The sequence below is a fragment of the Plasmodium knowlesi genome (genome assembly GCF_000006355.2).
Source record: "Plasmodium knowlesi strain H genome assembly, chromosome: 1".
In the NCBI taxonomy this organism is placed as follows: Eukaryota; Apicomplexa; class Aconoidasida; order Haemosporida; family Plasmodiidae; genus Plasmodium; species Plasmodium knowlesi.
Genome location: NC_011902.2, coordinates 699689 through 725727, shown reverse-complemented (window position 1 = coordinate 725727; position 26039 = coordinate 699689). Strand labels below are relative to the sequence as shown.

At 43.1% G+C, this 26039-nt stretch overlaps 6 protein-coding genes across 6 annotated transcripts; 5 read left to right on the top strand and 1 right to left on the bottom strand.

Moving 5' to 3' along the window:
* Positions 1-1544: 1544 nt before the first annotated feature.
* On the top strand, positions 1545-3480 carry PKNH_0115600 (mitogen-activated protein kinase organizer 1, putative; the record flags this gene model as incomplete). The annotated part of the gene is made up of 7 exons (XM_002257610.1): positions 1545-1596; positions 1795-1911; positions 2027-2092; positions 2204-2272; positions 2410-2563; positions 2719-2912; positions 3038-3480. 7 exons carry the CDS (start codon positions 1545-1547, stop codon positions 3478-3480), a joined length of 1095 nt encoding a protein of 364 aa, XP_002257646.1.
* Positions 3481-4773: 1293 nt separating this feature from the next.
* Positions 4774-7932, top strand: PKNH_0115500 (DNA repair and recombination protein RAD54, putative; the record flags this gene model as incomplete). The annotated part of the gene is made up of 1 exon (XM_002257609.1): positions 4774-7932. The coding sequence occupies one exon, from the start codon at positions 4774-4776 to the stop codon at positions 7930-7932; it is 3159 nt and encodes a 1052-aa protein (XP_002257645.1).
* Positions 7933-9872: 1940 nt separating this feature from the next.
* Positions 9873-13241, top strand: PKNH_0115400 (AAA family ATPase, putative; the record flags this gene model as incomplete). The annotated part of the gene is made up of 1 exon (XM_002257608.1): positions 9873-13241. One exon carries the CDS (start codon positions 9873-9875, stop codon positions 13239-13241), a length of 3369 nt encoding a protein of 1122 aa, XP_002257644.1.
* Positions 13242-15730: 2489 nt separating this feature from the next.
* Positions 15731-18632, top strand: PKNH_0115300 (conserved Plasmodium protein, unknown function; the record flags this gene model as incomplete). Its single annotated transcript, XM_002257607.2, has 2 exons — positions 15731-18398; positions 18532-18632. 2 exons carry the CDS (start codon positions 15731-15733, stop codon positions 18630-18632), a joined length of 2769 nt encoding a protein of 922 aa, XP_002257643.2.
* Positions 18633-20447: 1815 nt separating this feature from the next.
* On the top strand, positions 20448-21806 carry PKNH_0115200 (tubulin gamma chain, putative; the record flags this gene model as incomplete). The annotated part of the gene is made up of 1 exon (XM_002257606.1): positions 20448-21806. The coding sequence occupies one exon, from the start codon at positions 20448-20450 to the stop codon at positions 21804-21806; it is 1359 nt and encodes a 452-aa protein (XP_002257642.1).
* Positions 21807-22129: 323 nt separating this feature from the next.
* Positions 22130-23069, bottom strand: PKNH_0115100 (proteasome subunit beta type-4, putative; the record flags this gene model as incomplete). Its single annotated transcript, XM_002257605.1, has 2 exons — positions 22130-22815; positions 22985-23069. 2 exons carry the CDS (start codon positions 23067-23069, stop codon positions 22130-22132), a joined length of 771 nt encoding a protein of 256 aa, XP_002257641.1.
* Between the last annotated feature and the right edge of the window lie 2970 nt (positions 23070-26039).

Here is a 26039-nt window from a genome sequence, read left to right as displayed (position 1 = left end):
TTGTTTGTCATTCCTCAGGAAGTGGAAACATGCACGTATTACTCCTCCCCTAGGGGTGTCCAAAAAGGGTGCAACAAAAAAAGTCCAAGTGAAGCACCACACGATCAGTCAGTCATACAAAAAAAAAAAAAAAAAAAAAAAAAAAAAAGTGGTAATGTAAAATGATACTTTCATACAGGTAAAATAATTCCCCCCCTTGTCATTAATTTGAACAGAATAGTTGCGATTTTTTTCCGAAGAATGCGTCTTCGTATTAGGAGGGAGAAGACCCTCGCGAGAATTCCACCGCTTGCCCCATGTGTGCACATGCGTATGCGCGTGCGGAACATCTTATTGCGTGTAGCGCCAACTGAATGTGTAACTTCCACCCCACACACACACACCTTGTGGGAGTTGTAAAAAAATGTATGTGCCTCTTCATAGTATAACGCGCCAGAAGGGGAAATCATCCAAAGGTGTGTTAGACCGACCAAATGGTTTAGTGACTCTCTCATACGGAAAGCAACCAGGTTTCTCTTCATACAAAATGAACCGAGTATAACACAAATGGACATACCTTTCACTTAAGCGAGCAGGGCTGCATACATATATAGCCCCCTTGTACGCAATCTCTCAAAAGTGGAGGAGAGCCCTTCCCAAAATCTTATCGGCACCGCACAAGGAACAAACTAGACAAGGCAACGTTCATTTTTCCACTTTTCCCTTTTTTTCTTCCCCTAATGGATCATTTCCTTCAAATTTAGCTTACACTACAATATGCTCTTAAAATCGCTCTTGGTTACTTATGCGACGGAGCTACTATTTCTTTTTTTTTTTTTTTTTTTTTTTTTTTTTTTGCCCCTCCTTCCCCCCCACTACCGCTGTGTTTCCTGCAACTATGGTGCACAATCATATCTTCATATAGAAACGTATTTTTCCTAATTATTTGAGAATACATTCAACGTGGAGGGTGTTATGGTTGTTGTGGGTGTTAGAGACGTTGCGAGTTTTCTTCCCATCCGCAGTTCAGCAGATGGAGTGGGTATTCCCAAATGGGGTTATAAAAAGAGACGCTTTAAAAAAGGTGGGAAAGCTTCAAAAGTTTTTTTTTTTTTTTTTTTTTTTTTTTTTCGCCCTTCCAGAATAGTATGGTGTATATTGTATTTCCCGTGGTGTGGCATTTTGCCGAGAAATATATAACTGAACCTGTTGGGGGGGACGTGGGGCTTCCCATCATAAGTTATAAATGACGTCTATGCGTGCAAGCAGATATGCCGGTCGACAATTTTGCAGTTAAGCAAACATGTAGATGCGTGTGAAGCCACCCTTCCCAGCTCTTCCCAGTGGCACATTCTGTTGACCCCCTCCAGCTAGCCATTTTGAATTTTTTTTTTTTTTTTTTTTTTTTTTTTTTTGTTCATAAAAAAAAAAATACGTTGGTCAGGCAGAACGACAACCTGTGCACGTACACTTCATCGTTGCGCGGCGATCGAACCTTTCTCCTCCTCCGTCCCTTTCACAATGTTACTCGGGTGAGAAGGTTGCCTCTCAATGAACGCCCGACTATGGACATTGATCTCACTGCAAAAACGGTTGGAAAACTGTCGGGCCACAAAGGTTACTTTAGGAGAGCTGTTAACGTTGAGCAGGTGCCGCCTCCAAAAGTGCACAGGACATTGGCACATTCCCGCCTACTTGCTCATTTCTCCATGTGCGAGTGGATAAACGAGACCTCGGCTCTGTTGCATCCACCCACGTTGCGCCGCCCGAAACACCTATGAGTTATTTCCTCCTTCACGTCCCATCTATACACAGCGTGCGTAACGAAGATTGTATTTAGCAACGATGAGAACTACATCGTCAGCTCAAGCTTGGACAACACAGTTTGTCTCTGGAATGTGAACAAACAGTTACATATAAACACTTACAAAGGTATTGCAAAGTGGGTCACTGCCCCCTTTATGTGTCCCCAGTGACATTCTCTCCATTTTATGGTCATCCCAAACGGTCTACCCCAAACGGTGCACCTCCCTTCTCTCCCCTGCAGATGTTCACAAAAAGGGCATAAACGACGTCGCCCTGTTCCGGGACAATACGAAATTTTTCTCAGCGGGTCGGTCTCCATGCAAATGCCCCAACAAAGTCTTACTTCCCGATACACCACCCGTTACGTTTACCCTCCCTGCAGAGAACTCATTATTGTCCTTTCCCCATCACACCACAGGAAATGATGCCCACGTTTACCTTTGGGACACACTCTCGAACAAGGTTTTAAATAGGCTGCACGTGAATGGTTACTATGCGATGAGCACCGGCGTTGTCCCACCGCACGACCGCGCGAACGACACCCATGAGGAGTGCCAACAGTGCAATATCCTACAACTCGCACAACATAACTCTACTTCTCTTTGCACCGCCTCGCCCCCACAGACAAGGTTAACGTAATCAAACTGAGCCTAAATGAGAAGTTGCTCTTTTGTAGCAGAAGCAACTCGGTCCTTGTGTACGACTTTAGGGAGAGGGATTACAAGAAGAAGAACACCCCTTTGCAGATCTTCAAGGAAGCGCGGGATTCCATCTCAGAGTTAGTAAAAAAAAAAAAAAAAAAAAAAAAATAATAATAATAATAAAACATTTACATGCCCACCGAGTTAACTAGGCATGTGTTAGTATACAAATCCGACCTTTACTAAACCAACTCACTCACGCTCGTAAACTAACCCTTCCTTGATCGAGCAGTATCTTTGTGGAGGAACATGAAATCTACACGGGGAGCATAGACAACTGGCTGAGAGTGTATGACTTGAGGATGGGGAAGATGCTAAGCTACGACATGAAGTCCTCGATCCTCAGCGTCGACGTGACGAACGACAGGAACTACTTCTGTGTGAATTGCATTGACAACAACGTCAAGTTGGTGGAGAAGAACAGCGGTAAGGAGGGGAGGGGTGTGTACCCAAACGCACACCTGTGAATGTTCCCATGAGTGCCAATACTCGCATAAGTATAGTAGTACCCCATTGAGTGCAATTCTTCATCCCCCCCCCGCCCCTTGCAGGAACCCTCCTCGGGTTGTACAGAGGCGACTCGAACAATTGCCACCGCAGGAACATCAAACTGGACAACCGAAACAAGTTCATCCTCTCCTGTACACACCACAACGACCTACATATCTACGACATTGTAAAAAGCAACCTCATTAACAACTGTACCTTTTATAGAAACCTTGAATATGAGCAGAATCTTGATATTTACAAAAAAACGTACTGCAAGGTACCCATAGGGAGGCCTACCTACTACGTAACCGTTAACAGACACATGGTGTTAGAAAACTCCTACATCGACAAGGAGAAATATGATTTCGTCTTGGAGAAGTACAAACAGTACGGCAAGAAAAAACATCTTCCTTCGTTTGAGGAGAGCTTCCAAAACGTCGACAACAAATTGGTTTGCGGAGATGTGGACGGTAACATTCACGTTCTTCAGCTATACTACCGATGAAACACCCCCACTGGGGGGGTTACCTCTCCTGGTGAATATGCAGATTGTGTAGTGATGAGTGTTCCTCCGTCAGTTAATCATTTTACGGGGATGAAGCAATTCACCATGGGAGTTTTCCCCAAGATGTAAAAGAGAAGGAGATGAAAAGTATGTCTTTGTGTGTGTGTGTAGGGGGGAAGAGTTTGCACACTTAACACGTAGTTCATCATGCTTCGTAAGAATGATCTGTTCGGATTTTTTTATATTTATATATATATTTTTTTTTCATTTTGGAGGAAGAATGACAGGGGGTGAAGAAATACGACGGGGAGGGATTAAAAAGATCACCCATTTAAAAGTAGCATAAAATGTATGAAGCCGCTTGTTTGTTTGTTTTTTTTTTTTTTTTTTTTTTTTTTTTTTTTTTTGGAGGGGGGGGGACCATCTCTATGTGGGCTACTTCTCCCCCACCTCCCCTCCTTGTGTGTATACAGAGAGTTGCACTCCAAATAGTGAAGTAGAAGTCTTAAAAGGGAAATTCTTCTGTTTGTATTACCACGCGGAATATTCTTCCATGTGCTTCCAGCACGATGGTTTTTGCTTAACCAGGCGTTATCAAAGCGTACCTATTATCTTCCATTCCCGTCCCGTCCCTTCTCTTGTATTTTTTTTTTTTCTTTTTTTTTTTTTTTTTTTTTTTTTTTGAGCAAATAGCCAAACTGGGTTGACAAATGCCTGCCTGCATCGCGTGGTAGACCAATTCGCCACACTGTGGCGTAACGCAAAAAAAACGGAACATTTTATTTTTACGGGAAGGAAACAAGCACGTATTGCACCTCCGCAACAATTGTACAGATAAAAGGGAAATTTCCACTAAGTCCTGGTTTACTTTACCCCCTCAAGTGAGAAATACCCAACAGCGCTTATTTTTCCTGACCGAAAGTTCTGCAAAGGTTTGTCGATTGGCCGACTCGCGGGTGGGAGAGACCAGACCGAACGGTAAGCCACACAATAGGGTACAAAACGATATACCACAATAAAGGGATTTTTCCCATTCACTTGGCAGCCTTCTCAACAGTTTCCATTTTTTTTTTTTTTTTTTTTTTTTTTTTTTTTTTTTTTTTTTGTTCATACTAAAGTAAGCCCTGCGTGCATGTCCACCAAGGAGGTATATAGCTGAGGGGGGACCCCCATAAGTGTGCGCAAGTTGGGGGATACCCCTATACACACTGAGGCGTTTTTCTCGAGCATCCCCAGTGTGCCTCTTTTTCCAGTCAGACGCTATTCTCCCCCCCACCCACACACACGCATCCAATGAGGAAGTTCACCGGGAACGTAAAGCGTAACCGGGATGACAGCCCCGAAAGGACGTGTATCACGTTGGTGCGCGCAACGTTGCTACCCATCCTGAGCATCGACAAAAATGAGAAGACGACGCTGTTTCACCCTTTTAAAAATCCGCTCCCTGGGTTCGTGAGCGACAAAAGCCTATATGTTAAGAAAACTCTGGGCGCAAAGGTTAGGCGTACAGGATGGATAAACCTTACCAACTGCATCCCAAGGAGATCTGAAGGAGCAGAACCGGATGAGCAGAAGGAGAACGAAATAAAGGACTTTGTACCACTAATCTTGTATGAGGATGAAAACAACAAAATAGAAGTAGATCCCATTTTAGCTCAGTTCCTGCGGGAACACCAACGGGAAGGAGTTACCTTTGTCTTCGAATGCTTAATGAACCTAAGGGATGAAAAAATAAGTGGATGTATCTTGGCAGATGATATGGGGTTAGGAAAAACACTCCAAAGCATTTCTGTGTTGTATACACTGCTAAAACAAGGGATCAATAAAAAGCCCGCTGTTAGAAGGTGCCTGATTCTATGCCCAGCTAGCTTAATTAATAACTGGAACGATGAAATAAATAAATGGCTACCTGGTAGATGTAACGTGACTTGCGTTAACGACAATGCAAAAGAGAAAATACTAAGCAAGTTAGAAGGATTTAAATATGATTATAAATCCACTGTCATCATATGTTCATATGAATGCTTCCGTATTAACAACGAATCCCTAGACAAGTCCTCCATAGATATGATAATATGTGATGAGGCACATCGGTTAAAGAACGACAAGACCAAGACCTATATGAGCATTTATAATTTGAGTGCTAGGAAGAGGCTTCTTCTCTCTGGTACTCCAATACAAAACGACCTAAGTGAATTTTTCGCTTTGATTTCTTTATGCAATCCTGATCTCTTTGACGATACCATTTTGTTTAGAAAGAAATATGCTAACCCCATCTTAATTGGAAGAGATAAAGACGCAACGGAGAAAGAACAACAGATCGCGTCGGAGAGATTAGCCGAACTGTCAACCATAACAAATAAGTTCATCCTCAGAAGAACAAACAATCTACTCTCCAAAGTACTACCTGTAAAATACCTTATTAACATCTTTATTAAATTGAATCCGATACAAGAAGCTTTGTATATGCTTTTTTTAAAAGACAAGAGAATATTGAAAAATGACCAGAGCACGAACAGAGTGAATGTACTTATCAATATAAAAAAATTGGAGAAGATATGCAACCATCCTCTCCTTCTTAATGCTAATGATATAAAGGATGTCGGACAGGTGTCCTTCGCTAAGCTCATTGAGGAGGCCGCGAAGGAATTGGAGAAGAAGCCAGAGCGGGGTGCCAAACGGGCAAATGCACGTAGTGGAGGAACTAGCCCAGGTGGTGCAGGTGCGGCGGGAAAACTTTCTCCAGAAAACAACACACAGGGGGACCGGGAATGCAATCGGGATCGAGACCGTGATCGAGACCGTGATCGAGAGCGCGATCGGGACCGTCGAAGGGCTGTGGAAATGGATTATGACAAACCGGTGAAAAAGCTCCTCGAGGAATGCAGGAAAGATACGCACAGATCCTATTACAACATGTCCTGCAAATTTCAGTTGCTACACTTCCTCCTAAAAACGATTAAACAGAACACCACAGATAAGGTAGTCATCGTAAGTAATTACACACAAACTTTAGACTACATGGAAATTCTATGTAGAGAGAATTCGTACAAATTTGTCCGGCTAGATGGTGGAATCAACATAAAAAAAAGGCATAAGGTTATTAATGATTTCACACACTCAAACGACATTTTTATATTTCTTCTTTCTTCTAAATCTGGAGGGTGCGGTATCAACCTGATCAGTTCGAATCGTTTGGTTCTGTTGGACCCGGACTGGAACCCTGCTAATGATAAACAGGCTCTAGCCAGAGTATGGAGAGAAGGGCAAAAGAAGATCTGCTACATCTATAGATTCTTCTGTACAGGTACCATCGATGAAAAGGTATATCAAAGACAGATAAGTAAGGATGGACTGTCCTCCATGATTGTTACCAATACGAATCTATGCAAAGATCAACTATCCGACGAGAATGTGAAGAAACTCTTTAATTACAGAATGAATACTCTTTGTGAGACACATGATAATATTGAATGCACTAGGTGCACTATTAAAAACTGCACCGAGAAAAATGAAGAAAACTTCTCGGAGCAGTTGGAAGATTTTGAAGAAGAGGATGTAAACACCTGGGCACACCACCAAAGTGTAGAAACTGTTCCTGATGAAATTCTAGTAAAGGCTGTCAAGGCCGCTACTGATTACAAGATAAACGACATGAACAATTTTCCCGTTTTGAAGAAATTATCCGATCTGTTTGTTACCTTTGCCATGAGCTGTAAAATTGAGTTTCGGGACGACTTGATTAAACAAAAGGCGCAGAAGCAGGCAGAGCTCAAGTCGCTCACAGGGCACTCCGCCGCGGCGGAGGGGCGTGACGTTCGCGGGGAGAGCGGTGCAGATGACGACGAGGACGACGAAGCTGACGTGGAGGATGACGATGAAGAGGATGAGGAAGAGGAGGATGAAGATGACGAAGCGGACGGGGAGAATGTAGAGGTGAATGGGGGCGACCGAGCAGTGGCAGGGGAACCCCCCAAACGCGCCGACAAAACGCGCAAACAAGGGTATCAACACAAACTTATGGAGATTATGGAGTACCAACTGGAGCGGAGAAAGGAGAAGGCCCAGGGGGCGGGAGACGACGAAGAGGAACCTGCGTGGGCTACGAGCACCTCCTTTCATGGGAAAGACAAAACCAAGAAGGAGGACAAAACGAAGAGGGAGGACGGAGCCAAGAGGGAAGATGCTAATCAACAACCATCGAGGGAGATGCAACCTATCCAAAAGAAGGACGGGAAAATAAGTAGCAAAGGAAAGTCCAAGTCATACGAGGAGGTCGTGGGCCAAGAGGAAGATTCCGCTTCCATGCGAGTCACGCGAAACATGAGCCATAAAAACTTGATAGAACTTCTGTCGCAGGATGAGGAATCCAAGGTGACTCTTCTCTCCATGTCGGAGGACGCTGACGCCTCCGTGGAGAATGTAAGTACGGATAGTTCGTACTTGATATAAAGAAGTACAGAGGCTGGAAAGGCAGCTGGAACGGCGGTGCTAGGGCCACTTGTGCCACCCGTAGGAGGCGCCCCCAATAGCAGAGTCAAAGCGAACAGGTAAAGGAGGGCAAAGAAGCACCCTGCAAAATGTGCATGAAAAAAAAAAAAAAAAAAAAAAAAAAGGAAAAATCTTCTGTGCCTTAAAAAGGTGTACAGGTCATGTAGGTTTAATTTCAAGTTGGAAAAAAAAAAAAAAAAAAAAAAAAAAATTATTTAGCTGTACAATAAGGATGGATTTTTTCCTTCTTTTCTACCTCATTCGATTCTCCTTTACAGAAGAAATCCCCCCTCCCCAAAAAAAAAAAAAAAAAAAAAAAAAAAGAGGGGAAAAAAAATGTGTTATTCAGTTGTAACAAAATCACTGTGGTGGGTTGCAGGTCGTTTGCTTTACGATGAATGATCTCCCTATGTGTACATCAGCCATAGGAGCTCTTCCGTTTGGTGCAAAAAAAAAAAAAAAAAAAAAAAAAAAAAAAAAAAAAATTCTTACATGTGTGTATTGGGGGTGGTGGTGGAGGGCGCATTAAAAGATGTGACAAATAGGTGTGTACTCGTCGCATACTACATTCACTGCTGCAAAGGTGGCAGTGAACCCCAGTCGGGAAGGGGAGATTATATAATATGTTATCACCTCCCCTTCCTACTACTGACATAACAACAACACGTGCACCACGGGGTGTTCCCAATATGGCGCATAGAAGTGTGTGCGTATGCATAAGTCCCTACTTTTGTAATGCGCATTTTGCATGTTCCTATTTCCGTGTATAGAGTAACATCCTTGCTCCTCCCCCCCCCACCACCCCCCTTCCTTGTGTGGGCACACTCACCCGTGTTTGTATTCGCCAAGTGGCCCAATCAATGCAATCGCTCCAACGGTGCACATACACACGCCTATTAACCTCAGTGCCAACACCGTTGTGTTGATGTTTTATACGTTCCTACATTTGGGCCCCCATTTTTTTTCTGTTCTTCCTTTCGGAGGTAAGGTCCTTGTTTCTGCAGCCCTCTCCGCTATTTTTTTTTTTTTTTTTTTCTTACTCATTATTTTATTATCATTTTTTTTTGTTATTTAAGCCAATGGTTCATTTGATAATTGTTTAATGCATTTCTTTCTTTCTTTTTTTTTTTTTTTTTTTTTTTCTTCCACAATGTATATTGCTTAGCATGCTTTGTAGCCCTTTTGTAATTTTTTTTTTTTTTTTTTTTTTTTTTTTTTTTCATCTTCCAACTTTTAGCGAGTTTTTATTCCCTTTTTTAAGAGTTGTGTAATTTAGCAGATTTGTTTTTTTTTTTTATTTATTTAAATTTTAATTTTTTTTTTTTTCCAAAGAAACAACGCTTTGTTAGTCATAAGAAGAAATGCTTTTCCGCGAGCCCACTCGACTAGTACGACGTTAAGTTTATATAGAGCTCGAGGCGACGCTTGCCCACGGCGGCACAGCGGCGACGACTGGGACTGTGTGTTTCCTTATCTTTCTTGGGGGAGTACTCCACCCAAGGGGGAAAAGATAGCCCGCGCTCAGGGCTGCTTGGTAGATTCCTTCCTATAGTTGCTTCGCCTTTTTTTTTTTTTTTTTTTGTTTTCCATTTTTTGTTTCTTTTTTTTTTTTTTTTGTTTTCCATTTTTTGTGTAATTCTTCCTATAGTTTTTGCGTAGTTTTTTTGGCCTATATTTTTTGCCACCTATTCAGCGCGGCATACGCAGCTGCACATGCAGTTGGAAACGCAGAAACGAATGCAGACAGGTAGATGTGTGTGGCACTTGTTAACGCATCGTGTGATCCCTCTCCCTCAAATTTAAAAAGAAGAAGAAAAATTAGTGCACTAAGAGCAGGGTGAAGGAAGCATGAAAGCTTGGATGTCGCTTGGACACTGGTAGTACATCGCTCCTTCTCCAAAATGAAGGGGCGCAACGAACGCAAAACGAACATCGAGCAGGTGATGAGCGACTACCTGATCAACTTGAGCTACCTGTACAAGAACTCACAGTCGCAGTCACACTCACTGAGTGATCATGAGAACGCCGAGGGAAAGATTATTCACAGGACAAGCAACACCAGATCGGAACTCCTTAAACAAGAAACCCTTCTCATGTGCAAGAAGGACAATAGCAACAACAGCGCCAGCAGCGCCAGTACTAGTGACGAGATATTATCAGAAAGCGCCAAGAGCATGTCTGCTTTCTACCACAAGATGTTGAATACCATCTTCCCCCCGAGGGAGAGAGAGATATACCTCCACTTAAAGAAAATACTCCAGACGCAAGAACACTTTGCAGATGTCGAGGCCAATGAGTACCTCTTCTGCTATCTGTTCGTGTTGTCCATTAAAAATATGTTCTACACCATTATCTTACAAAGGAAGCTGCAGCAACACGTGGGGCAAGATATCCCAACTGCGTGTAATGATGATGACCCAGTAGCGTCAAATGATGAAGACCCAGCAGTGTCTAATGATGAAGAACCAATATTATCTAATGATGAAGAACCAATATTATCTAATGAAGAAGAGCCAATATTATATAATGAAGAAGAGCCAATAGCATCTAATGATGAAGAGCCAATAGCATCTAATGATGAAGAGCCAATAGAAGGTAAAGGGAACGATGAACATCTACTCAAGGGTGGAGAAGAACCTGAAGAAACTCAACTTGCAGAAATGCAACCTAGACAAGAACAGACTACACAAGAACAGATTAGAGAGGAAAAGCCTAGAGAGGAACAACCTGCAGAAGAAAAACCCAAATGGACAAACGCGCAAAAGACGCAAACGGAAAAACAACGACGGGGGGAAGAACTCCTGGAGACTAATCTGGAAAACTTCGGAAAGAACTACATCTATCCGCTTTTCGAGGCGCTGAAAAAAAATAAATCCTATTGGCTGATCCCACTGACCGTAATATCATGTGGCTACCTCTACTACAAAATGAAGGGGAGAGTAGCGGCCTGCATAAACAACTATTACCTTAACGTAACAAAGTATTTCACACGCACCTTCCTGTCCCCATGGGGTACTACGGATGCAGCCATTTCCAAAGATTACAACCATTTCTTTCACAATGTCCACAAGAACAACGTTAAAACGATCTTATTCAATCCATCCAACAACACATTCACGTACGTTTTAAGCAAAGCGACTCTCCCGAAGGGAGGCACAAACATGAATATCTTCAATTCAAACAAAATGGTAAGCAGTGCACCTGCACCCACAGAGGACGAAAGGAATAACGTGTACACCATTTTTTACAATGACTACATAATGAAGTTTTTACTAAAAAATAAATTTTACGAAAACGTGGAGATAAAATTAGACGATAAAATGATGAAGTTATCCTTGGTAGAAGTTATTAAAAAGAATCTGTTCGATCTAGTTACATACAGCCTTTCCTTAGCAACATTTTTCTATTTCTATGAGAAGAACCTCTCTATTTCATCCCCCTTTACAAGTATGGATTGCTCTTCCCAAAGTACAAACAAAGATAACGCCCTCAGTAATATTATTCTGAACGACAAAACGAAGAAGGACATCAAGGGGGTCTTATTTTTTCTCTTATTTTCTAGCATATTCCCAGAGAATTATAACCTATCTGGTTATAACACTATTTTATTCACAGGAGAGACTGGCACGGGAAAGAGTATGTTAGCCAAAGCGATTGCCAGAGAGCTGGACGTTGAATTCATTCACCTCTCAGGATCTACCTTCATAGAGTTATACATTGGTAACGGAGCTTCTAAATTGAGGAGCCACTTTAGGAGGGCCAAACGTAATTCCAGATCTGTACTCCTTTTCATTGATGAGATAGATAGCATTGGCTTAAGTAGATCTATGAACAACGATGGTGGAAACAACGCCAACCATGAGTACACACAGACGTTGAATCAGTTGCTAATAGAAATAGATTCTTTGCATGAGTATAACAGAGAACAGTTCCTCATGGCATCGCGTGGTCAGAATAAAAGGGGCCTTCTCTCCAGCGTGAGGGAAACCATCATGGAGATCGTCTCGCCGGCTGCAGAGTCCGGAGAGGCGGAGGGCGATCACTACAGCAGAGGTGATCAGTACGGGGGCGACCACTATCGAGGTGATAATTACCGGGGTGATAATTACCGGGGTCATCGCCCACGGGACGGCTACGAAATTATGCAATATTACCTGAACAACGACCTCACCCTCCAGGAGGTGGAGGAACTGTTCAACCTGAGGAAATACCGAACGGGCAAGTTTATCCTGTTCATCGGGGCAACCAACCGGTACAAGATGCTGGACTCTGCGCTAGTCAGATCCAAGCGCTTCGACAAAGTCATCCACTTCCATCTGCCTAATCTGTTCACGCGTCGAAGGCTCTTCGAGTTTTATGTGGACAAGTACACACGGGGGGTATCCCCCCACAACATGAAGGGGCTGCCGATGCAGAGAGGGTTGCCCCCGTGCAAAACGCCATTACCTCGACTGGAGTATGCCCCCTTCAGGCACAAATTTAGCAACCACTTTAGTGCACTCCACCCCGGGGCAAAGGATAAGTACGAATACCTGCTGAAGTCGCTCAGGAGGGGAAGGTTGGGATCCAACGCGCGGGGTACCAAAAATAACTACCATTGTGAGAACCGTAATGGGGACTACTTTGGTGCTTCACACAGTCACGTCGACACCTTAGCGCTGTCCGTCCTGACGACCTTGTTCAACTGCGCCGACATAGACGAGATAGTGCACTCCGTTAAAATGAACAGTCTCACGCAGAGTCATCTGCACCGACAGGCTCATGACATTAATAGTGCCCTCTTCGAAGTGGTGGACTCCACCCTATTTAATAAATTCACGTACGATAATCATGGAGAGAAGCTAAGCAGTCAGGGGAATAAAACCGAGATGACCGACACCAAAGGATCAGCAAACATAAAGTTCAGTGGTAGCAACTGGTGCACCGATGCAGATTACGAGGACTACTTATCCAGGTTTATTCATTTCTGTAATGAAGAATTAGAGAAAAGGATAAATGATGAGGAAAGAAGGAGGAAGAACCAAAGGAAAGGAGGATACTCTCATGGGGAGAAATTAACATTCGATGATTTACTGTTTTTTAATGACTTACAAAAAATGAAGACAAAGATATGGAGAGACGAGGATATGAATTTTATCCTTCAGAATGGTTTTTGCGTGAACAATGGTTTCTTTCCACCAGGTAGGAGTTACCATCTCTACCTCCTGTGGAAGTCAATTGAAAGCTTTTACGTGACTCTCCATTCGAGCTGCAACCGGGCCATCTGCTAGGGTTGAAGCGTTCAACGTGATGTAAACGACATCAACCCTATGGTTGTTGTATTAGTAGGGGTAGCGATGCCACGCCTGAGAATCTATTTCCCAATCGTAGTTGTCTCATCGCTCATTATGTAGATCCAACCGCGGTTACCATTAGACCATTATTTTTCTCCCCCCTTTTTTTTTTTTTTTTAAATAACAATATTTCCGTCTCCCTTTCCCCTTTGACGCATGTATACTCATTATTCACATGCCCAAGTGTTACCTTTCCTGGAAAGGGAAAAACTAGACGGACGGATCTCCATTTTTATTTACATTGTACTGTGCTATACTGTACTGTACATATGTTAGCCCTGCTGTGTATTTTTTTTTTTTTTTTTTCGTATCTTCCTCCGCGTGTCATCTTTTTCTTTTTTATTTTATTATATTATATTTTTTTTTTTTTTTCGTTTCCCGGCGCTTGCACGCGAGTCATCGCTTATTTGTGCACGTCACCAGGGGAGAAAAGGGTACACACACTTATGTAGTGACATAAAAAGGAACGTCTAATTCCGTGTAGACACATCCATACATGTCTATGTACCATTGGTTTGATCCCTTTGAATGAATTCTTTCCTCCGCGAAACTTTAAACGTTTTTTGAGTAACGCTAAGTGAAAATGCTACAGGTGTTTTGACCTCACGGAGTTGTAAATTTTTTTTTTTTTTTTTTTCCATTCCAACTTTTAAATAGAATGTAGTATAACTTCAAGGTGATGTGCCTTATGTGCACAGCGATTTTCCAAACCCCCCCTCCCCACCCTCTCTCTTCGAGAAAGGGTTTAAAAATGTGGCATTGCCATTTCCACTGGTGCTCAAGAATTTGAAAAAGAAAGAAGAAAAGAGAAAAATATCCCCTTGAAGATAGCTGCGTAAATGCTACTTCGTCCAGGTGAGAAATGGCATCCCTGTATGTGTATCTTCTGGGATGCTGCCACGAACTAGCCAAAAAGGATTTTTTTTTTTTTTTTTTTTTTTTTTTTTTTTTTTTTTTTTTTCATATTGTTGTAAAAGCTATTTACGTTGTTTTTTTTTTTTTTTTTTTTTTTTTTTCCTTCCGTTAAACAGTGTGGTGCAAGCTAGACATAGGAGGATCAATTTTATGGATTGTGTCCATCGCGCCGATCGATCAGTCTCCATGTCCACTCCTCAGTTAGCCCCTCGACCCGCTAGAAGGACGTAGGTGAACGAATTGGCAACTAAACCAACTAAAGAAAAAGGCTCCACTCGGAGATGAAAGAATTTTGCGCAACGTACAGATACCCAGACAATGCGAATGAAGCAGAAGAAGCGGACCATGCAAACGATGGAAAGAAGCAACACCCAACGGAGGAATTAAAAAGTAGGCACAAATATGAACGTCCAGTTGGTCCCCCGCTAAGAGAGCATTTCCGATGTGCACGTGAATCAATCGTAATGCATCATCGATAAGGAGAAGGGATGGATCAATCATATCTTACACCGTACGATAACGCACTTGTGAGAACATGAAACGTACCTGCTCCTCTACACAATAAACAAGTTTGCACACCTCGGATAATGGCCTGTGTAGTTTTTTTCTGATGGCCCCTCCTCGCGGTGACTGCTCAAGTGTGTTCATGCGTGTGAAGTGAAAAATAATATATTTTTTGTTCTCTCCTTCGAATGTGTACTTACACAAAAATGTGCATTTGAGCCATCATCATCGGTGGGAGGGAGGATAACTCACGTAACATTTGATCAAGTAGAACAAAGAAGGGGGCGGGGTGTGCCACCTGTCGGCCAACATCTACTCGCACGTTGGGCGAATGAAGGGGGGAAAGAACAATGTGAGTACATACAGGTACGCAGTACACCTGTGGGTTGGGGCACCAGGAGAAATAGTGCAAGTTTACCTTTACATCCTAGCGTGAATATGTCCGTTGTTGTGACTGTGGGTGTCCCCTGAGAAGTGCAGGACATTAGATCAACAAAAGAAAAAAAAAAAAAATAAATAAATAAATAAAATAAAGATGATAAGGGGCTTCCAAACATTAATGCATAAACGGATTAATGCGCACTGAGTGGGAAAAAAAGAAAAAAAAAAAAAAAATGCGCGTGTAACTCCTCGCATTTGTAACTTTCCACCTCGGTACGAACTTATTTCTGTGCATTTGAATGTACACCTGTGTTAATGCTCATGTGCAAATTTTCTGTGTAAGTGCGTGAGAGCACGGGTGCACCTCTCACACACACACACACACACACCTGCGTCACAGCGGAGGCTGCATGCTAATTTACGTAGCGCCCCCACGGTAAACGCACATATGTATATACACTTACGCGTAAACCCATTTTCATCTGGGAACTATGTTGCCCTTGCCTGGAGGCTGATAAAATCGACCAACCTTTACCCCCACCCACGCAGGAAAGTGCACCATCGGAGAACCCGAAGCGGATGATAAAATCGCGCACCTTTTGAGCACCCCCATTTTTTTTGAAGCCATGCGGAAGGATCCTTCCGAAGGGGAGCCACCGGATGGGCGCAGCCTCACCGACTCCAGAGAGGGATCGTCAACAGGGCAAACAACTGACCAACTGCCTGTCGGATCTGCTAACGAAGGGTCTGACCCCCAACTCGACGTGCTCATCGAAAGAGGGTGCCTCCTCCCAGGCGAATCACAGGAAAAGATTAGTTGTCTAGGCAATGTGGGTGGCCAAATCTGCCTTGGCGACTGCTTAAAGGAAGGATGTTTCTCTGGTAATGTTATTAATGAGAACCTATCGCCTGCAGTAGTGTGCGCAGAAGAGAAGGACTTGCGAGCCTTTATGCGGTTCGCTACTTTCGGGGATGACGTCGGTCGTTCAGAAGAAGGGGGAGCAGAGGTAGGGCAAGGAATGGGGAAAATGGAAGAAGTAGGCGTAGTAATGGTGGCCGAAGAAAAGATGGGAGAAGACACTGTCGCACCGCCACGAGATGATGACGATGCTGATGCCGAGATCGGTGTCGAACGCACTCTCCCCATAGAAGACCAGAGTACCAAATCGTACGACGGATGCAGCGAGTTCTCACTTGATGACGTAAGCGAGGGCGTGTTGGACTACATTAAAAAAACGTATGACAGAAGGAGTAGGTTGAAGCTTAGAGGGAGAAGGAAGGGCAGCAAGGGCGCAGAAGAAAAAGGCGCAGAAAAAAAAGGCGCAGAAGAAAAAGGCGCAGAAGAAAAAGGCGCAGAAGAAAAAGGCGCAGAGGAAAAGGGCGCAGAAGAAAAAGGCGCAGAGGAAAAGGGCGCAGAAGAAAAGGGCGCAGAAGAAAAGGGCGCAGAAGAAAAGGGCGCAGAAGAAAAGGGCGCAGAAGAAAAGGGCGCGATAGATAAGTACAACGTGGGGGAGGGTGGCTCTAACGAAGAGGTCGCCAACCATGATGTTGCTAACGAAGGTGATAAAAAACAAGACCCCCCTGACGGGGAAGATGCCAACCAGGAGGCTACAAACCAAGGGGTCACCGATCCGAACCCCCTTTTTCCCGAAGAAAACTACACGCACATGGTGTCCGACAAAAACGAATTAGATGTAATTATCCGCAGTTCCATCAAAACATACAACTGCGCCCTCATGAAGAAAATCCTCCTGCAGGGAAAAATACTTATGACCCACGACTGTGTGTACTTCATGTCCTTGTTCGACTCACTCTTCTCAAATGTCTCCATCGTTCGCATTCCTTACGAATCCATAGAAACCGTAAAGAAGATGAGTGTCTTTAACTTAATCCCCAATGGACTGAAAATTGTGGTGAAGAACAGGTCCTTCGTTTTCACGTCCTTCGTACACAGGGATCATGCGTACGACTTTATCGTGGACATGGTGCGCGATAACAGGTTGGCCAGTGAGATTCCCAAGAAGGGCGTCGTTCTGTACGATGCGGGAGAGGAAAGTGACGATGAAGATGATGAGGATGACGACGAGAACGACGACGAGAATGACGACGAGAATGACGGTGATGATGGTAAGGTTTATGATGGTGACGACGCGACGGAAGAGCCAAGCTCAGGGGAAGGACCCATCGGGAAAGTAGAACAAAATCAAAAGAAAAAGAAGAAACGCCCTCATCTCCCAAGCGAAGCGAAGATTTCGAAGAAGCAACATGACGAGTCCTTCCTTTACACTATCACCCCCACTCAGTACGACCTACTAATGAACGACCATCCCGAACTAGCGAAAGGGCGAACAGACGAAGAGAAAGAAAAACATATAGTCATACAAACGAGAAGCGAGATTGTACAACCGAATATTGCACACAAGGAGGATGAACTGTTGAAGGAAAACAACTTTATCAAATGCAACTATCACACTGATAGTCTATACATAAATGAAGATTTTAAAAAAATATTCTTCGACATCTTTTCCCAATTCGATGATAAGAACCCGTTTGTGAAAAGTGTTCGGGACAAAAACCCGAGCAATTTAAGTTATGAGCACTTGAGCAATTTAAATGGAGAGTTACAGAGCAAAGGATACCTTTCGTACGAATCCGTTTACAATATATCCCTGTTTGATGATGAAAAGAGAGTGTTTGGAATACCTGCACGGTCCGACGTGAACGAACATTTATCTTTTTTTTTCCTCCAGAATGTCATTGTCATACAAAAGTGCGTTGTTCTTCTGTGCAATGTGCCGCTAGCAGGGTGCTTCCGCACAATCATTCAGCTCATTCTCCACAATGTGACCCTGGAGGAGGAAACTGACAACACTGGGATAACCTCCTATACACACATCGACTTTGCGTACGACATTGAATTTGTAAAACACACTTTTTTTAAGTACCAAATAAAAAACAACGCCATACCTGAGCTGGAAATCTCCGTCAACAATCTGAAGAGGTACACACAGGAAGCGATTGAACATAGGTATAAGCAGGGCGGTGCAACAAGTGGAGGTAATCACACGAACACTGACCATTACACCTTTGTAAAGGACTACGTTGATATAATGACCATCGGTGAAGAGAAAACATTCCAAAAGGCTAACAGTACGGGGCCCGAGGAAACGGCTCTTCAGTATAATGATCGCGCTTCTTCGGAAGAGGCATTGCACACTGCGGCATGGTCCAATGTGAAGAGGTACTTCAAGGAAGAGTTTAATCCTCTATCGCACAGTGTGCGCCACAGACTGGGTAAGGCACTTTCCTCAACGCACTGTGAAAGCGGGTTCGTACAGCGCAGGATCGTTTATGCATATTAATTCTCCCTATTTTATTGTTCTATTTTATCCATTTTTTCCCCCCTCCTCTCCACACACACATGCAGTCGTTCGGAGCTTCCTGGTGTTCATTCTTGCAATAGTGATGTACAAAATAATTGAACTAATTACCCAGACGGAAAAAATGACTCATTCTAAATTGGGATAGTGCTACAGCGAACGTGCGTTCATTGTCTGCACTTTTTCATTCCTCATTTTTTTCCATCCCTGAGTGGTGTTAAATGGGTCATGTTTGTTTTTACTCGTCATTTTTTTATTTTTTACCTTGCCTGTTCATATTTTTTTTTTGGACTTTTTTTTTTTTCTACCTTTTGCAGCTGGCTTGTTCATATTTTTTTGGGACTTTTTTTTTTTTTTTTTTTTTGTGTATGTGTGTGTGTGACCGTAGCCCAGTGGGTGGCTTACTAATTTGGTTATGGTATCCCCCCCCGCCCAGACACGCTTCATGTATGTCTGATTCTCCTCTAGGTTGTTTCGAAGTAATGCTTTATTTTGTACCTATTTGATGAAACATTTTTTCCGATTTTTCCTTTTTCTATGAGCAGTTGCTTATCCCTATCCTCCCCCGTGTTATGTGCTACGTGTATACTTGCATGTTTGCTATGCTCCCCTGTTGGGAGTTCATTTCCGGGGGAGGAAATCCTCGTAGAGATGCATTAGCCCCTCCATAATGTTTGAAACTACCAATTGTTAATTAAAATTTGTTCATTCCTACGTGTAAGCTGAGCTGGGCCAAGATGAACACGCATTTTATTCGTGGTGCCTGCTCGGACGTGGTGTGCGTAGTCCCGCTTTGGCTTTCCCCATGAAACCGTATCCAATACATCGGGGGAATGACTATTCTGCGAACTGCTATAGAGCGGGAGTTTCGCTTTAACGAAGGAAGAATTGACAACGAGTGCACCTTCCGAGAGAGGAAAAAAAAAAAAAAAAAAAAAAGCATAGTGGTAGAAGATATCTACTCTTCCACGCGTAACGACCCAGGGGAATTTGTGTCCACGCAATTATGTGCTACGCAGAGTAGCAATGCGTGATTGGCGCGTAGGCTAACACGCATAAGGGTGCCTATGCACGAATGTATCAGTGCACACACAGGTGTACCCTGCCTCCCAAATGAGTGAGGGGTAGGTCCAATTCCAAGAATGCAACAGGAAAGAAAAAGAAAAAAAAAAAACATTCTCGGGGGAACAACCTTCCCTAGGCTTGTTCGAATGTATAGGTTCAACGGAAACGGGGGGGGAGGTGTTTCTCATAAATGCTGAAGGGTTCAAATGGAAAATAAGCCAACGTGACTGTCACGTCAAGGTGGGTGACGCGATCAAAATGAGCGCCCTATCAAAATGAACTCTCCGGAAAACGAGCTCAGCACGAGGTCCTTACGAGTGTAGCGATTACGTAAGTATTTTTTTTTTTTTTTTTTTTTTTTTTTCTCCGCACCTTTTCCACTCTTCCCCATTTTCCTGGTCTCCGAACTCGCTCATTAAATTTCCCCTTATATTGTAATCTTCATTTCCCCCTCTTTTGAAGATCCACGTGAAAACACCTTCTAGCGGTAGTTTATTCCTTCGCCATGCAGTTACGTATGCACTAGAGGGGAGAAGATATTCCTTTAGTAGTTTCGCGGGGACCGCCCTCTGTCCCTTTTTTTTTATTTTTTATTTATTTTTTTCACTCGCTCGCGGGTCTGTGTGCTCAAGCTTAAATGCAGGCACGTTCATGTTGACACATTGATGGTGACGACTTAGTTTCCCATTTGGAGTGTGTCCCCTTTGGCCGTGCACTCTTCACCTGTGCGTGAAATTTCGAGGGCCTGCACACAGGTTGACCGCGTCGCGGGGGTCCTCTCAAAGGAGCCAGTCAAATCCTCAGTACCTTCGAAGGTTGGGAATCTTCGACCCGACGGCCATAGCAATTGGCCAATCACATCGCAATAAAGTTACGATCACCCCCCCCCTTTGTGAAGATGCCAAGGGAAATTATCACCCTGCAATGCGGGCAGTGCGGAAACCAGATCGGGGTGGAGTTCTGGAAACAGTTGTGCAACGAACATAATATAGACAAGGAGGGAATACTGAAAAACAATAACTACCTCAATGAGGACCGCAAGGACATTTTCTTCTACCAAGCAGACGATGAGCACTTCATCCCGAGGGCACTGCTCTTCGACTTGGAGCCAAGAGTTATCAACAGCATTCAAGCAAGCGAATATCGTAACCTATATAACCCAGAAAATATGTTCATTTCAAAAGAAGGAGGAGGCGCAGGAAATAACTGGGGATGTGGATATAGCCAAGGACACAAGGTTGAAGAAGAGATAATAGACATGATAGATCGGGAAGTAGACAACAGTGATAATTTAGAAGGTTTCATATTATCCCACTCGATAGCAGGAGGAACTGGTAGTGGGATGGGTAGTTACCTACTTGAACTTCTCAATGATAATTATTCGAAGAAGGTAATACAAACCTTTTCTGTTTTTCCTCTTCTGACAAATGAAAGCAGTGATGTAGTGGTGCAGCCATATAATAGCATCCTCACCTTGAAGAGATTGATCCTTAGTACGGATAGTGTAGTGGTAATAGATAACACTTCCTTGAACAGAATATTTGTCGATCGGTTGAAATTAAACAATCCAACTTTCCAACAAACCAATACCATCATCTCAAATGTTATGTCAGCGTCCACCACGACATTGAGGTACCCTGGTAGTATGAACAACGACATGATAAGTTTGATTTCTTCGCTTATCATAAATCCGAAGTGTCACTTCCTTGTTACTTCATACACACCTATAACCATCGATAAGCATCTCTCGAATGTACAGAAGACGACGGTACTGGATGTAATGAAGAGACTCCTACACACAAAAAACATTATGGTTTCTGTGCCAGTTAGAAGAGGCATGTATATTTCCATTCTTAACATTATCAGAGGAGAAACAGATCCCACACAGGTACATAAAGGATTGCAAAGAATACGAGATAGAAAGCTAGTTAATTTTATCAAATGGAACCCCGCCTCCATACAAGTAACTTTAGCCAAACCATCTCCTCATGTCGTATCCACTCATAAGGTATCTGGACTCATGATGGCTAACCACACATCAATCTCCACCCTCTTCGAAAGATGTGTCACGCAATTTGATAGACTTTTTAAGAGAAGGGCCTTTTTAGAAAATTACAAAAAGGAACCCATGTTCAGTAGTGCCGATGGACAAGGAAACTTCGAGGAGATGGAATCCTCAAAGGAGATCACGCAAAATTTGATAGACGAGTATAAGAGCGCTGAGCGAGACGATTACTTTAGTCACGCCTACCTTTGATGGGGATAACTTATCGTAGAGTCCCTCATCATGAAGTTCCCTCCGATGGACCACTTGTTCATACCGCTCATACTTCTCGACCAACCACCTTTGTGTTGGCCTCTACATGCCGTTTCCTTATTTTATACACGAAGAAACTTACCAACCATTGGGTGGGTACCTAGACAGGTTCCACTCCGTTTGTTCGTTTTGAAGTTTGCATTTCCTCCACTTGGGGGGTTTGCCCGTGGGGGAGGTCCCCCATCGGTGCGTTTCTTACAATGCGTTGTAACATATATATATATATATATATATATATAAATCAAAAAGGTTGGTGGTGCGTGTTACCACATGCATCCAGTGGACGGGAGCATAATCGAAGGATAAACATAATCGCGGGAATTCATATCGCAGGAGAGGAAGTAGGGCTCCTCGTACTCCACCCCCTTACTAGTAATTTTAACAATTTGTATTTTGTTCGATGCTGTGGCGTCCCGGTAGTAAAGTACTCGTAGGCACTCATTCAACAGGGTTTTTGCTTCTTCCTCGGTCATGTAATCCTTATAATGATCACGAAGGAGCGTTAAAGCGAAGTAACGAGCATACCCGGTGGTCATATAATCTGCGGAAAACTGAGTTCCATGCATATCAACGAAGCCAATGTATAGGTCTTCCTTATTTATTATCTTATACTCATCAGTCGTGTGTTTGTCAGAATAGAGTAACACGTCCTTGTCGTTGTCATCGTAATCTTGTGAGTTCACCCCCGCAACGATGATTGTATTGAAAAGAGGGTCGATCTTATTCTTCCGGTTATAAAAGAGCCTACCCACATAAGAATGATAATACTTGGTGTTGTGCACGTCGTACTTGCTCTTCTTGTCCATCACGTTGTTTACGTTAACCCGGGTGAGCGCCTCGTGCAGGTACTGCGCGTCTGCCAGCTCTCCGCTGAAACTCATCACCGTCTTGTTGTTGATCTTGAAAATGCGCTCCACGTTCTGGAACTTGGCGTAGCTCCCGTAACTCGCTAAGGGTGTAAGTGGTGAAACATGCGTTGGTTAAATACGCGTTGGTTAAATACGCGTTGGTGAAATACGCATTGGTGAAACAAGCGTTGTTGGTGTGCAGTCACACCGCCGTCTGGGCATACACGTTCATACACGTTCATACACGTGTGGGTTTCCACTCGTCCTTACCCTTCTTGTCAGCCGCGATCAGAATGCCATGTTTGTACTTGAGGGCAATGACTGACGTGCCCGTAACCACCGGGCCTAGCGTCATCCTGGCTTCTTCGTTGGGGTTAGCAGAAGGGAGCACCACAGAAGCAGATGCTGAAACTACTTGTAAGAATTCTGGCTTGTGAGCCACTTGATCCTGAGGGATGCTTAACTGCCTTGCTATTGGAGTGACACCGTGTGGTATTTATCCTTGCAGGGGCGGATTCTCCAAACTGGTTCGTCCAAATGGGGTAAATGGGTGGTACAAAAAGAAATTGCTCTCGCGCAGACTCGCCTGAATGCAAGCTGCAAAAATTACATTATAAGAACGTGTGCAGTTCCAGTTGGCAATTCACAACTGAGGAGAGTATGGAAAAAAAAAAAAAAAAAAAAAAAAAAAAAAAAAAAAAATCCAAGAGTTGGCATAAATTATTTGTTAGCCTTTACCAAAGGTGTGGGCGGCCTTCCCTTAAATTATTTTTTTTTTCTTAAAGCGTGCAAGTTCACCGAAGAACAGTGAAATGCCTCATGTGTTTTACGGATGGTAATTTCGACACATGCACATGGACGGGTGCGAACACGGGCGCGTATTTAATCAGCCCCTTTCCTTTTGTCATTCAATTTACTCGTTCAGCTCACCGCGCAAGGGGGGAAACGCGGTATCCCTTACAACGCGAAGCGACAAGTATCAAGTGGGGCGTCATAAGGAATTCCACTCGGGAGAGACTGCACTTTTTAAAGGGAAGTGTATTTCCCCCCACCTCTGGTACGAAATTTGCACTTTTCTGTGTGCGCCTCCGCCACAAGGATTAAAGACGGGTAACCGGGGGCAGATAATGTGGGGCACACAAGCGTGGACTACCAGGCCAAGCGACAACTTTGGCTGCTTAACTGTGGGCGAAATTTAACACTTCTGAAATGAGGGATACCCTTTATCGGATAATCATGCGTAGAGAGGTGCTCTCTCTTAACTAAGTTATACAAAAACAAAAGAAGGTATGACCGGATTAATGGCGAAATGAGAGTGGAGAAAAAAGAAGAAAAAAAAAAAAATCACTATGCGTGACTGTCACTTCACCGCTTGTGTACCTTTCCCGTGGTGACAGTAACATCACCACATGACAAACTAACCAGGAGTTGCTTCGTTTGCGCACTGCTGATGTACTTATATACCCCCAAAGGAGAATGAAATCATCATGCAATTACGCATACGTACGAGAAAACGATCCCCCATTCCTTTCTCCCAAATGGACCTTATAAATTATCTCACGTCCAGGTGGGTAGCATGTTAAGGAGAAATTTCACCTACGTGCAAAAGAGACCTGATGGATAATAATGTGAAACCTGTCCCACATAGGATTCCATCCAAACGGGGAGAGAACGAACTGGAAGGATAATGTAGCGGGTAGATCCAACACCGGGGGGTGGCGGGACACACCTTCTCCGCGTGATGAACCCCTCATACAGTTGCACTAAGCTTTCATAAATGACATAAAGTTGTAACCCTTTTAGCTAGCGGTTAATATGACCAAACATATGGACATGGGAAAAAAAAAAAAAAAAAAAAAATGCACGTTAATTACCTAAAATTGAGACTCTACTTTTTTCTGCATACCCAAACACCATTATGGATTGAGTTATATGCAAAAGAAACTTGCCTTCCTTCACAACTTTTCAACATAACGTACAGTCAACTCTTATCACTTCACCCGTTGTGACAAAAACTGAGAGATCTCTTTTTTCTCACCGTACAATTTCAGGAACGTAGTTAACATAGGAGATTGTGTTAACCTCCAGAGAAGTGGTATCATGCTGAAAGGTTTGTTTCCTTGTAACGAATATGCTCGTAGGCCTATTGGGATGGTTCCCTTGGAACGCGTGCGAAGTAGTACTCACCCCAAAAGGGAAACCAACCTGTTTATTTTTTTCTTTTGTTGTTCTTTTCTCCTCATATACCCAACCGTGCACGCCTGTAGTACCTGTTCAAAGTGCGCGCCCGTGGGGGCCATTTTTATGGTGGGGAAAAACCCAAACTTGCGAGAGCCTCCTCAGGGTCAACGAAATGATGATAACAAGGTAAATTAAAATATGACCATTCGTTTTCATCAAGTTTTTTTTACTTTCAGTTCGTTTTTGTTCATCATAGGAGGTTCAACCATAAAAATGGAAGGATCAATGAAAAAAAAAAAAAAAAAAAAAAAAAAAAAAAAAAAAAAAAAAAATTAAATATATTTTTTTTCTCTGCCCCAAAATAACACAAATTGCGTACCGCAAAAATGGAGCGAAAAAATCGCCCCGCTAGCCAAAATATCACAACGCCTTATCAGTATATATCCCCTTTTAGGGGGACAATTGTAGCCCCGCTTTTTCTTTTCTCCTTCCACTTGGTGCGTACAAAAAGAATTTAAAAAAGTTAAAAAAAAAAAAAAAAAAAAAAAAAAAAAAAGAGATAGCCAAAGTGGGAATACATTCTCCTGTGTGTTTACATGCATACAAGTATTCTCGCAAATTATGTATTCTCTCGGAGGAGCTTCCATTTCTCAGTGGCTAATTTGTATACGAGGCCTTCTCGACGGGGGGCAAAGTGAGTTCCGGGCGGCGACGACAAGACTTTCCTCCCACCAAGGGTAAACGAAGTTTAGCGGCCGCGGGGAGGAACATAAAAAAAAAAAAAAAAAAAAAAAAAAAAAATAGGAAAAAAAAAAAAAAGAGGAAAAATAAAAAACAAAACGCACGTTCAGTTTGAACGTCCTCACCTTCGCGACCAACCCCATTCTCCACGGGAAAATATATATACATTGCGATGTTGCATGTAATTATTTCCCCTTGTGCAAAATCCTTCGTCGCGAAAGTGACCAGTCGAGGAAAAAGAATTCCTCATGTTTTGTGGAGAAAAAATTGCCCACAAGAAAATCACCCCTTTACCTAAACCCCAGTTGATCTTTCCTCCACAGAGGCAGATATGCCCACTGGAGAACGAATAAACAATAACGACGTTATTCCTTTTTTTGTGGAAGCCTTCGCATCATAACAG